The sequence below is a fragment of the Gavia stellata genome, chromosome 29 (assembly GCF_030936135.1).
Source record: "Gavia stellata isolate bGavSte3 chromosome 29, bGavSte3.hap2, whole genome shotgun sequence".
Lineage (NCBI taxonomy): Eukaryota > Metazoa > Chordata > Aves > Gaviiformes > Gaviidae > Gavia > Gavia stellata.
In genome coordinates this window covers 8,495,892-8,508,435 of record NC_082622.1, presented here as the reverse complement: position 1 = coordinate 8,508,435, position 12,544 = coordinate 8,495,892, and the positions used below count along the sequence as shown (strand labels likewise).

The 12,544-nt window shown below is 38.2% G+C and overlaps 1 protein-coding gene across 1 annotated transcript in view; it reads left to right on the top strand.

Annotated features, from left to right (window-relative positions):
• The window catches only part of KDM1A (lysine demethylase 1A), a 48,662-nt gene that overhangs the window by 12,729 nt on the left and 23,389 nt on the right, over positions 1–12,544 (top strand). Inside the window, exons 5-9 of the mRNA XM_059830763.1 lie at positions 2,292–2,370; positions 3,384–3,476; positions 4,239–4,345; positions 6,362–6,443; positions 8,746–8,840. Of these exons, the coding sequence (XP_059686746.1) occupies positions 2,292–2,370; positions 3,384–3,476; positions 4,239–4,345; positions 6,362–6,443; positions 8,746–8,840 (456 nt within the window). The remainder of the gene's footprint in view (positions 1–2,291; positions 2,371–3,383; positions 3,477–4,238; positions 4,346–6,361; positions 6,444–8,745; positions 8,841–12,544) is intronic.

The window sequence follows — 12,544 nt, the reverse complement described above, 5'->3', positions numbered from 1 at the left end:
TGGATATCTTCATGCTAAGAGTGTGACTTTTGCTATTCCTGTGAAATCTCCCTCTAATTAACGTAAGTTGTAACTTTTGGGAAGTCGTGAGATGTGTAAAAACAGATCAAAGCAAGATGTAAAGTTTGAAAAACAGTTTGCTCAAAATTTATAGTGAGTAATCCTTTCACAAACACATAAGAAGCAGGAAAGCCTTCCACTGACACTAATAAATGACTGGGATATAAAGGAATGCTTGGAAGAGGTATTTGCAAGGCTGCACTAGAAAAGCTGCATTGTTGGTCTTCGGTCCCTATTCGCTGTGGAGTAACTTAGAGAAGTTCCTAAGCAGGAGTCCCTTTCCGAGCAAGACTTGAGAGAATCTCCTCCGGTCAGGATAGCATAGGTTATAGAACAGCAGATAAAGCAAATGGTAATATAAACCCAGTGCTCAGCAGAGCTCTGGAAAAGCTGTGAATTGCAGTGTTCATCCTCTTACTTATAGCTGGCACAGTACCAAGGGATTTGAAAATACTGAAGAGGGCATGAACACCCAGAGTTCCTGGAGGTTAGAGGAGTTAGACTAGTAAGTCTGGTATTTCCAATTTGCCTGGTAACAAATGGAATCAAGAATTGACTGAATGACCTGGTAAGTAAAAACATATTTTGGAAGGCTCACAGTAGCTTTTATAAAGGGAAGTCATCCTTTACAGTCTGCCTGAGTTCTTCGAAGGACTCATGAGAAAGTGAAGAAAGGAGATCCACTTCATGTGATCTTCTACCTGAATCTCCCCCCCGCCCCCCAACCAACCAATGAAGAAAAAATGCAGAACAGTAAAAGCTCTTGCTAAATTACTGTTGATTAAAGCAGATCATGAAAATTTACAAAGCAGAATGTAGGATAAATGATCTGTTGTGGCAGTGCAGGGCAGTTGTGGTTTGAAGCCATTAAAATCTTCTAAGGCCTGCACTGTTCTGTGTATTCGTAGAGAATCTAAAAATCAGAATTTGTAAAGAAATGGTCGTTTGCTGCACATATTAAGTTACTTTAGGTGGTAAAATGTGGACTACAAAAACTACAAAAGATGAAGACTTATATGAGTAACTGGGTGGTAACATAGATGAAATTAAATTTTAAATAAAAGTAAACTAATAGGAATAATGGAAGTGATTGTATATATACAAACACAGAGATTTTTATAAAAAAAATAGAGATGATGGGCTTTGCACTCTTCCAGCTGAGAATGGAATCAGCATTGCGGTATGTAGTACTACAAAACAGCTAGTTCCACACTGAGAAATGATCAGAAAGAACATTGTTAAAAATTACTTGGAAAATGAGTCGAAGAAAGTACTATGCTAAAGATGAAATTTGCCTCAAATGACCTCCCAAATTATACGGGAAGTCCTTCTTAATCTTTCCTATTCATTATATTTGTATGATTTCCACTTTAATTTGGTATCTGTGAGCTGTGAAGTTCAGTAGTGCAATTGTAGAGAAATACCCAAATAAATTATTAATTCTGGAATGTAAAATGGTGTGGAGATGCTATGTATGACCTAGATCTAGGCACTGAACAGTACAATGTTATTTATTAACTATTGCCATCCATGCCATGAAGTAGGAGTTCGGTTGCGAAAACATTTGTGATTATATTATTCTGTGCTTTTTTCCTAACATGCTTTTTTCCTAACATAATTAATATTTCACAGGCAGCTCTTCCTGCTTCATTTTTGAACTGTAACTGTCCTAAATGTTCTTTCTTGTGTATACGTGGCCAGTGTAGTCCATGGTAGTGACTTGTATCAGTGAAGATCAGTTAGATGATTAAAGGTCTGAGATAAATAAACTTCATAAGATGACAAGTACTTCTGTAGCTTTTAAAAAAATTACATGAAGTTTGATGATGAAAAGTCAGATGCTGGCTGATGTCACATGCCCAATGAAAATATCACACGTATCATCACACTTGCCATGCAGGTGGAAAGAAGGCTGCACATATAAGCATTCTGGCTCTTCCGTTTTGTAGCTTTTGTTCTTTCAGTGTATGTTTTCTTGTATGTGTGATTAGGAGATTGCTAACTTTGATGCATTTCCACTTATTTGAAATGGTCTAGGAAGTTAAAATGGACTGTATTGCACCTTAAAGAACACTGGAAGGTGAAGTTCAGTGCAGCTTGGATAGCACTGCCAAAGTTTAACTCGTTAGAGGGTTTCATCTCCTAACAGTATTTGGTAACAAACACGCACATGGAAGAGATCTCTTTTGTATTGCTTAATATAATGTGTCTTATTGTTTGTTTAAATACAGCTGCAGCTCTGGTTGGATAACCCAAAGATTCAGTTGACATTTGAGGCAACTATCCAACAATTAGAAGCACCTTATAATAGTAAGTCAAGTCTTTTACTGCCGAAACCATACTGTACGTATCATTGCTATTCTTTTTCAGTTTTGCTTGGGGAAAAGCTGCTCAGAATCAAGAGAGGACTTCAGATGGGTTCTTTTGTTAGTGGAGCTCCTTGAGCATTTGTGTACAGAATGGGATATTGCAGTATGCTCGTGTTTCAGGTTTGTTAAGAGTTTGTTTGTCTGGTAAAGAAATGTGTCCCTAGTAGAATTCAAAAAAGCTGGTAAAAAGATGGGTTGTTCCAGAAGTTTCCTGCGAATGAATTCACATGCAGCTTTTAAGGTTTGCTACAACTTCATCGTGGTTTGCAGCTGTGAGATTTTTCTTAATCATAAGGTTTCTGGGAGGCGTTAGAAAGTTGCGTAGGACTTGAACAGAGTGGCCGTGATGAAAGAAGGAGGTAAAAGAGCAAGGAGTTACTGCTTGCAAATGTAGGCCATTCCACCCTTCTCTAAAAAGATCCCAATAAACTGAAGAAGGGTGGAGGGGAGCCACAAAGTAAGAAAGAGTAATTAAAGAAGAAAATAATGCTGAAATGAACGCAGATATACACTGTCAAGTATTGCAAAATAGTGAATTACTGTGTTTATAAAAACAAAAATGAGCATTTAGTTGCTCCAGTAATCGGTTGGCTTAATACTGGCAAATCGCATTACAGTTCTGTGTAAAGATCTCTGGATTTCTGCAGTCAATTTCAGAAAAGGTGTTCTTCTGCACTAGATAAATAGAAGCCTTTAATGTCGTGTACAGCTTTTCAGGCAGTATTCAAAACTGCAATATAGCATGGACCACAGCTTGTGGTTTCCAGAAAACTTTAACCTCAGCCTTCTTCAAGAAGATGGATTCTTCAGTAGGGCAGCTGGGGGTGTGGACAGGGATGTGTTCAGTGCGACTTTGGTGGGTTGCTGCTGTGACACGTTTGCTTGTGAATATGTTTTCAGTGCATACGTGCTGCCGAACATACAGAATAATTTTAAAACATTACACTTTTTTAGGTGATACAGTGCTCGTTCACAGAGTGCACAGCTATCTGGAGCGGCATGGTCTAATAAACTTTGGTATCTACAAAAGAGTGAAGCCCCTTCCAAGTAAGAAACTTGAAAATTGTTTCTAATTGGAGTTTTTTTATTGTTCTGTGATTTGTTAGGACAAATTTTTGAGTGCTTTTTTTAGGCTTGTGGTGCTGAGAAAATAAAAAAAGGCTGGAAAACCACTTGGCTAGGGATGTTCATGTTTTTTATTTTGGCATGGAGAAGCCTTGTATTTAAGTAAATCACTTTAAGAGAGAAAATGTTTGCAAATCTTCTGTAGATAATTTCGTGGCTGTCACTGTTTAATGAGTTATCCTTGTTCCTCATTTGAATAACAAAAGGCAGAAACAATACTGTACTGACATCTGTTATGTGCTTATATGATGCTTGAACTTTACAAGTGCTGAACTTGCCTGTCCTTTCTAGGTTTTATTCTTCTGGGGCAGAAGGAAATAAAACTACGATACTTTGTCCCACAGTAGTTAGTAAGAATCAGTTTTTTCAAACAATTGTCCTTCAGAAGTATTTTTTCTTCCTGTTTTCTTTGTTGTCACAGATGCAGTACTGGTGTATTTTTCTTGTACCTGTCTCAATAAGAAAAATTGTAAAGTGTTTTACTGTTACCATATTATGTACATAATTACTTCAATTTTCTTTTTGTGTCTATTTCTTTTGTTAAAGAGTTTGTTCTGTCAAAACTACTGATGAGAAGGAAGCTGCTTTTTGTTCCTGGCATCTCTTAAATGCAACTTTAACGTGACCGCTTACAATGTAGTAATGTACATATAGAGCCTATAGCTTATTATTCCCTATCTTTAGCCAAGAAGACCGGAAAGGTGATCATTATCGGTTCTGGAGTCTCTGGGTTGGCAGCAGCTCGCCAGTTGCAGAGTTTTGGAATGGATGTCACAGTTCTGGAAGCCAGGGTATGAATTTCTGTGCTATTTTACTTCTATACGGAAACTTAACCAGTAACCACATTCAGTACTAGCATAAGGCGAAGTATCCCAGCAGCATGCCCAAGATGGGTGAGCTTGTGGGTAGTTACAGGCAGCCGTGATGTATAGCTGAGTACTAAACCTGTCTCACTAGGAGACAAGTGTATCGGTTCTCACTGGGAGTTGGCTAATGCTTTCCCAGGGGTGGACTGTATAGTCAGGTGCTAATGTCATATGCTTACACCAGTAACAGGCTGGAATCTTCCTTTCATGATTAGGAGCTGATTTTTCACTGGACAGCACAATGCAAGTCTGTATTTCAAGAAGTTGCCCATTAAATAGAATAATTGTTTGCAATTGCCATACAACATCAGGCAGGATATTTTTCTTGCACCTTTTAAGTCTACATTAATTCTTTCCTTGTTTATTTTTCCCTTGTTTTGTGTGCTTAACAGAGGCTTTAAAGTTATATAGAGCTACATTTTGTGGTGCGTGAACTAGCTGATTGTTCTGCCAGTAATAAGGTATTATTTTATATCCAGCCCTAAGTGGAATCTCCTTTTTTGTAAAGCTGAAGGTTTTTTTTCATATAATCCAATCAATTGAGAGTAGCTTGATACTTACTTAAATAAATCCATTGACCAATTAAATTGCAATTTATCTTATGTTTTACTTCCTGACATAATTTTGTTTGTATATTTACTTCTGACACTTTTCTAGCACAGATTAAAATAATCTGCTTAAGTTTTTTATTAGATTAATGTTACAGGCTCTTAATTTTGCTAGCTACTGTTCTTGCTGCTAGGAAGCAAGAGCTGCTGGCTCTCTGCTTCACAGGTTCCATACTGCTAGAACAAAGGAGAACACAGGAATCTAATTGTTTAGGACTCTCTTGCTCACCTGAATGTATTGTGGGGTTTTTTTATTTGGTTGAATTGGTTTTGGGTTTTTTTGGGGGGGGGGGGGTTGAAGCTGGAAGAAAGAGATCCGTGCTGTAACCTGGGTTTTGTTCTATGCATCATTGTTATAACCAGTATGTAGATCTGGCAAGAGGCTATTTTAAAATAATGCACGATATTTTTCAGTCATTTTTCTCTAGACTGCTGCATCTCTTCTTGAGTAGTCTGTATTTTTTTCTATTTTTAAAGGCTGTGTGGTGTTTTCTCGCATTATGATTTCACTGATTCTGATGGTAGTTTCTGTGTCCACTCATTTTCTGTAACCTTTAGACTATTAGTTTACATGCTTCTGAATTGTTGGTTTAATTACTGGAAATCATACTTTACATTTTTATATGAGTTGATAGCTGTTTGTGATCTTTGCCCAATTTTAATTGACATTTCTCTCTGATATCATCCTGCTAGCTGGACTGAGAATAGGGAAAGATGGCTTTTTTGGTGCTTATTAAGTTTAAAGTGGTAGGAAAATAAGTGTCATCCTTAAGTCAGTGGTATGTGTCAAGAATCAAAAGCTTTTTTTCCTGCTTCTAAAAGGGGCTGTTGATTTGTGGTTATCTTGATCGATAGCTTGCTCTACTGTGGGGATGGGAATAATTGGCTGATGGTTTTTCTAACCCTAAAATTTAGTTTTCTCAAGCAAAGCTGAATCATTTTCTATATACCTATTGGATTTTGTGGGAGGAGGAAATCTAGTATGTAACTTAAATCTGTCCGTGGACAATGAAGGATTGGTTTTAGAATCATGCTAGATCCTACTGCAGATACAGTTAAATCTGTCCAAATCAGGTTAGGCACCTTTTTACTTTTTCTTTCCTTTTTCTTTCCTTTTATTTTTTTAATGCAACTTAAACATTTTATTCCTTAACGTAGGCAAATTAATTGAGATCAAGTGTTCATTTGCAGAGATTCTTGGAAAAGGGTACATTCTATTTATTGAACCTTTGGATAAGAGAATACTTATACCAAGTTCTGTAGAAGTTTCAGTGATTAAGTGAGATGTATTGCCCAATGTTACTGGAGGTTTAATATATTGTGCTTTTAAAAGGACCGAGTAGGAGGAAGAGTCGCTACCTTTCGCAAAGGGAACTATGTTGCTGATCTAGGAGCAATGGTGGTAACAGGACTTGGTGAGTTTTTCAGAATAAAAAAGAGTGGGGAGGAAAATTGTGGGCCAAGATGTTACAAATCTGAAACCTTATGCTATTTCCTTTCATGGCCAAAATAGTTGGGTATTTTTAACTATTAAAAAGTAGATGTTCTAGTTCAGCCTCTTTGGCAGTTAGCATTTTTCAATAGTGAGTCTTCAGAACAGATGGCAGCCTGCACTAAAAGCTGGGATTTTTGTTGGTGCCGTGGCTCTCATTGGTTGCTGAAGTCATACAGGTGCTTGTCCTGTCATCAAACTGTTGTAGATCCATTCTTTTACAGTCTGCTTGTGCTTAGTGGTGCTCTTTCCTTGGTGTGCTGCCCTTTTGTGTGTCTGTTCCTTTGCCCAGTTCCTTTAAGGTGGTATCTGAACTGAGTTCACTGCACTTGCTGAGCAAGTCTTTCTAAAGCTGCATTACCCAGCTGCCAGTGGCCTCTGAGCTCAGGTCCGTGGACTGAATTTCTTGGTAACTCTCCTAGTTGTTCCCTTGGATCTTCCAAAGTATAAGCTGAAATTGAACATGGAGAAGTATGAACATATTGAGGGGATTAATTGAGTAGCTAAGAGCAAAGTAAATAAGAGCAAATAAATAGCAAAGTTAAAAGATGGGAGAGACCCCAAAAAGGTGGAGTATGTTTTTTCATTTACACGGGGAAAAAAAGGGAGGAGAGGGAATGAAGAGCAGAGCCATTCTAAAGAGAAAGCCCCTTTAAAAGTGAGGATTTAAACCCCGAAAGTCCTTTCTCTAAGTGATTTCAAAAACAGTTGTAAAAATAACAGCAAGCAAGCCATATTTCTTCCTATTTAATGCTGGTTTATGGGATGGCATCAGTTATTGATACTGGTTACTCTGCTAAGAAGATGGGCGGGTGTTTAGTGTGGAATACCCTTCAGTAATGCAGTGAAATTATAAAATGTTATAAAACCTATAATAAACCTAACTGAGTTTTACTGACTGCCAAAACTTGGTGTCTGTCTTATGGTAAGTCTAAGTTGCATACAGAAACTATTTCCAGACAAAAAGTATTGAAGTTGCACAGTCCTGGTAAAACAGATTTAAGGTTGCCTAGTGAAAGACTGTAGTATTTTTATATTTATGTTTAATTAATCATGGATGTTTCCTTTCCAAAATAATCTATCCTTTGCCTTGAATGAGGCAGCGTATGCTGTGGAGAAAGAAAGATTCCTGTAGTGAAGGAGATGCTTTGAAGGGCATCCTTCATATTTCTGAATCTGGAAGAGATGTGAGGAGGGAAGACTACTGAAGGGCTTGAGCTTATGGTTCGGGAAGGTCAAAGACTGAAGTTATGGGATATTTTCTGGTTTTATCAGTAAACAATGGAAGAACTAAAATTTTCAGTAGGTTTTTGAACTTGAAACATGAACTTATTTAGACCTACTTCAAAACTCTGTTCTGCTTGTTCAGTCACCTCTCTAAAGACAGGAAGGTATTAGGGTGGCTGAACTTCCCCCTCTGTTTTGAACTAAGGCTCTGGGTTTGATTGGATTGCAGAATCAGAGAACAGTGGGAAGCTAGATCTGAAAAACTTTTCCCAAAGTTAATTTTTTGGAGGAAATCCATGTTGCCTCTCCTCTATGCCAGTTCCTATTTGTGTCCATTCTTTTCCTTTCCTCTGCTGTACTTACAGAGAGGCTTTCATGTTTAGTGATTCTGGATGTTTAAAGTCGACGCTTTCTGCTTTCCTCATGTTTCTACATGGAATCTCCTAGATTGCTCTCTAATCTGTTTAGTTACAAGTCTTCCAGGTACAGTTGGTGTACATGGTTCATCTTCATACATTACATTCACTGTGTCACTTGTTGGAGTTCCACTAAGTTTTTAGGGACTGAATTCTTCAGGTTCCATCGCCATGTCACCACACTTTCAGAAGCTCCTGAAGTTACTGCACAACTGTGGGAGCTTTCCTTGGCTTTTCAAACACTCTGTTCGCATATGTTTTGAAGATATTTTTATAGTTATAAACTTTGAATCGTACTAAGGTTGCTGCTACCCTAGGACTCTGTTTCTATAATCAGCCCTTTTTACGTACTGTCCTTTAAGTGTTGGTGGGCAGGTTTGGGTTTTTTTTTTTTTAATGACCTAGTTGCAAGAATTGCTGTGAAGAACAGACTTTTGGCAGTGTTATACTGCTTCACTGGAATGCATTTTGCGCTGGAGTTGGTGTGTTTAGTCTCTGAAATAGCTTTAACTGTGGAATTTTTATTTAATTGCAGACAAACTTTGCATGAGTACTCTGTTAACTATACAAAATGTTTTGCAGGAGGAAATCCCATGGCTGTGGTCAGCAAACAAGTGAATATGGAATTGGCTAAGATCAAACAAAAATGCCCACTTTATGAAGCAAATGGACAAGCTGTAAGTTGGACACTGTTTTCATGAACCTTTTAAAAAGAAATAGTATCTCAAGTGTATTTGGTACCAGGCTATTGGTCCAGCAGGAGATAGCTTCCAGGAAGTGGGAGAGGAGTAATGAAACTGTGTGTCCATTTTTAGGCAGTGTAGTAACATTCTGGCATATCTGCACCTATTCTTCTAAAACCTGTTCTTTCCACATAAGTTTTCAACTTCAAATTTCAGAGGCTTTGTGGAAGCTGAATTCGTTTTTGTTCTTTCCAAATTAATTGCTCTTTTTCCTTAGACAGTTGTCTATCTCACTCCTCTTTGAAACAATTGTCTGCTGTGGTGGCACTCTAGCTTTTGTTGTTGTTGCTGCTACTCCTTTTCCCTGAATTAAGCTCATTCTGGCTGTTCTACTTACCTGTTGCTTTTTAAAGAATTGACTAACCGATGCCAGCTGGTTGAATGCATGCAACGGTTCAGCAATAATATTCTAAAGCTGGGATTCACAAACTTAATTAGCTTTATTTCTTCCTGCTGTAGTCTCAAGGAGTGCTGTTAGAGATGGAAGTGATAGATCCTAGTTTAGTGCTGAATCTCACGCATGTATTGACTGGAAGTGTTCCTACCTCCTGAATCTTAAAACATGGTACTAAGAGTAACTTCTGAAAGAAGACGGGTGAGGTACTTCTTGCTAAAGGCCTGAAAAAGTGCTCTTTGGCACAAACCTGTTGTAAACTGGCACCTGCAGCTTTTCTTACTGCACATGAGCGAATAGGATGTTATAACAAACTCAGGGAAAGCTATCAAGGCATTGTAGACAGTTCTAGCAGTCAGTCTGCTCTTGTGTTGTGAAGCCAGTCCTGCGTGTAACATGCTTGCCTCTGCACTGCTGTGTTCCCCCTCTCCCAATTGTTTTCAGCGTCTGCCCAAGTAATGCTTCAGTATCTCGCAGTGGGACAGATGTATCCGTGTGCAATTTGAAGCGACTCCCTCTGTTAACACCACCCAATAAGACACACAGTTCAGCTACTTTGATTTTAGACCATATTTTCCTTCTGTCAATAAGCACTGTGATGCCTGCAGCTTGCCTTTCCTTTCTGTAGCCTACTCCTTTCTGTTCACATTATGCTAGATCACTTGTATCCAGCTAAGCCTCTCAGGCATATGCAGCTCCAGTGTCCTGTGGTCCAGGAATTTCCCTTGCTCATCAGATAGGCACTTACAGAAGAAGCCAGTGGGAGTGGATTGTTTGTCTGAAAAGGAATATTCCTTCTGATTACTCTGCAGTGTTTCCTGTACCACATTCAAATGCTAGGAGACCCAGTCAGGATGGAAACTGGCAGTGTGGCAGCATGCTTGCCAAGCACTGGGGTAGGGAGGAATCCCTCAGCACAGAAAAGGTTCTTACTGCTCCTTTGGCTAACCTTGTGGGACAGGTAACATCACCTCCTTGTGTTCAGAGATGATTGCTGCAGCAAGGAATTGCTGCTGTTTAGATCTGTGCATTTATTAGTGTCATGACAGGAAGGTTATACCACTAGTTATAATTTAATAAGGCATGTCACAAAATTTGTCAGCTTACCTGTTGCAAACAAAGCTTGATATGTGTAACTGGATATATTTTCCAGACCGAATTTTATCGCTTCCTTGAGTTGAATGTTGTCTTGTTGACTACATAATGAACCAGAGTACTGTATCTTGGTTTAAAAATCTAGAAATAAATAAGATTGCTTCTGTGTGCTGCTTGTTTCCTAGCATGTCTGTCATGTATAGCTTCTGGAACATTTGGCTAAAAATGGCTTCCAATTAAATAGTTAATAATGACAGATAATTAGGAAGAGAAGTTGTGGTATGAGTAATGATGACCAATATATTAATCTACCACCCAGATACCACAAATGCTAATATAGTCTTGATTATGTGACATTCAGTATCTGTGCATCTATCTGTATTATCTCTGTATTGCCTGTAGCACATGACCATCTAAACTGTTAAAGGTTGTTACTTCATATGATAAAGAGTAAGTAAAAATAGAATCTCTAGAAAGAAAATTTTGAATTTGTTTGCTCAGATGTGGTGTGGTTGTACCTTGAAAGCTGTGTTTTGACATATAATGCTCATGTTGTCTTTTTCTTGTTTTTCCTTAACATACTGTATGATGCTACTTCCACCAAGGCAGTTATTTTATTAATTTATTAATTATTAATTCTATTAATGAATTCTTTTCCTTTTTTAGTGTTGCCATACTTCTTCCTTTGATTATTAGCACTGCTAAAAATTAAAACCTGATTATCTATTTCTCAAATGTTTTCACATCTTAGTACTTTGATTTTAACCCCACTGTATAAAGCTTATCCTGAAATAGCTGTCAGGCTACTTACGTTGTATTTCTTTCTGCTGCAGTTGTTGAAAGGACACTGTTGAGGTTCTACTTTATAAACAGTGAAAAATAAGTTTTGTTTAAACTGAAATAACTTTCTACAGGATATGCACCTCCTAAAGGTGCATTCACATTGGGTTACTAATGAGCATTGGGCAAGTAACTTCTAAGTACCCTTTTTGGGAGCAAAAATTTTGGTCACCCTGACAATAGAGTCTACTAGCTTGATAGTGTCCCTTTACATTTTCCTTTCAGCTTATCCCTGACCCCAAGTCCATTCATTGCCTCCCTCCTTCTCAAAACCTTCTCAATTTTTGTCCACCAGTAATAGCCAAGAGCACAGCCTTTCTTGTCCCAAATAAAAGAGCACTAATGTTCCACCTCTCCCTCTGGCATTTTGTCAAACTTCATGGTGCTTGACAGGAGGCAAGTTGTAGCTTTTAAATTGGCTAATTCCCCATCCATTCTAGGAAGTATCGAAGATCTTGGAAAATGATATACACCAGATAATAATTCAGACATTTAAAGCAGGGAATGCATCTAGAAGTCTAGGGGCAAGTAATGATTGGATGTCCTTCAGACCTTGGCTACTGTCTTGACAGCTTTCTACATGTACACAAGTACCTTTTCAGTGATTAACTGTTCCTGCCAGTCTGTCTATGTCTTTTTATCCACTATTTGCATTTTACTGAAGGACAGAGTACATAAGAATTATACACTGAGTGTGAGTGTACATCCTCATCATTAAGCTCTGCACTGAAGGCATAAATCTCTCTTGCTGTTCACAACTGTATGATGACCGAAGATTGAGAGGTTTTTATACCTTCAGTTACCACTCTACCACTCTAAAGTGTGGTTATTGGTGCCTGTCTGTTGTTAAGTAGATTGTGCAAAAACCTCCCTTGTTTCTGCTTTCTTCCATTGATTTAGAGAGTTTGGTTTTAGCCTTTGCCATGGTCTTACCTCATTAAGAAAGACTTGTCTCCAAAGAGGTGAAGATGGAATCAAATTCTCTCTGCATGTAGGATGGGCTCTTAATGATTGCGAGTTTCAGATCCTTTCTTTGTGGTGAGTTGGTTTCCTCCAAAAAATTTACCGATTTAGGTGTTCTGAATAGTCTTTGGCAAGTTTTACTGCCTGCACAGCTGCCTAAGTTTCTGAATGAGGCATTGATGTCAGCTGTGAAAAAGTAGGCAATGTGAATATCAAAATGTCACTTCTCTTCCCTTTCTTCATCCTAACGTCACTTTGCTGGAAAGCGTGCATTTTGTAATGCCATCTTCAACTTGTTGTCCTCATATCCTTTTCTTCAGAGCTGATAATGCAACAGTCAGTCTTC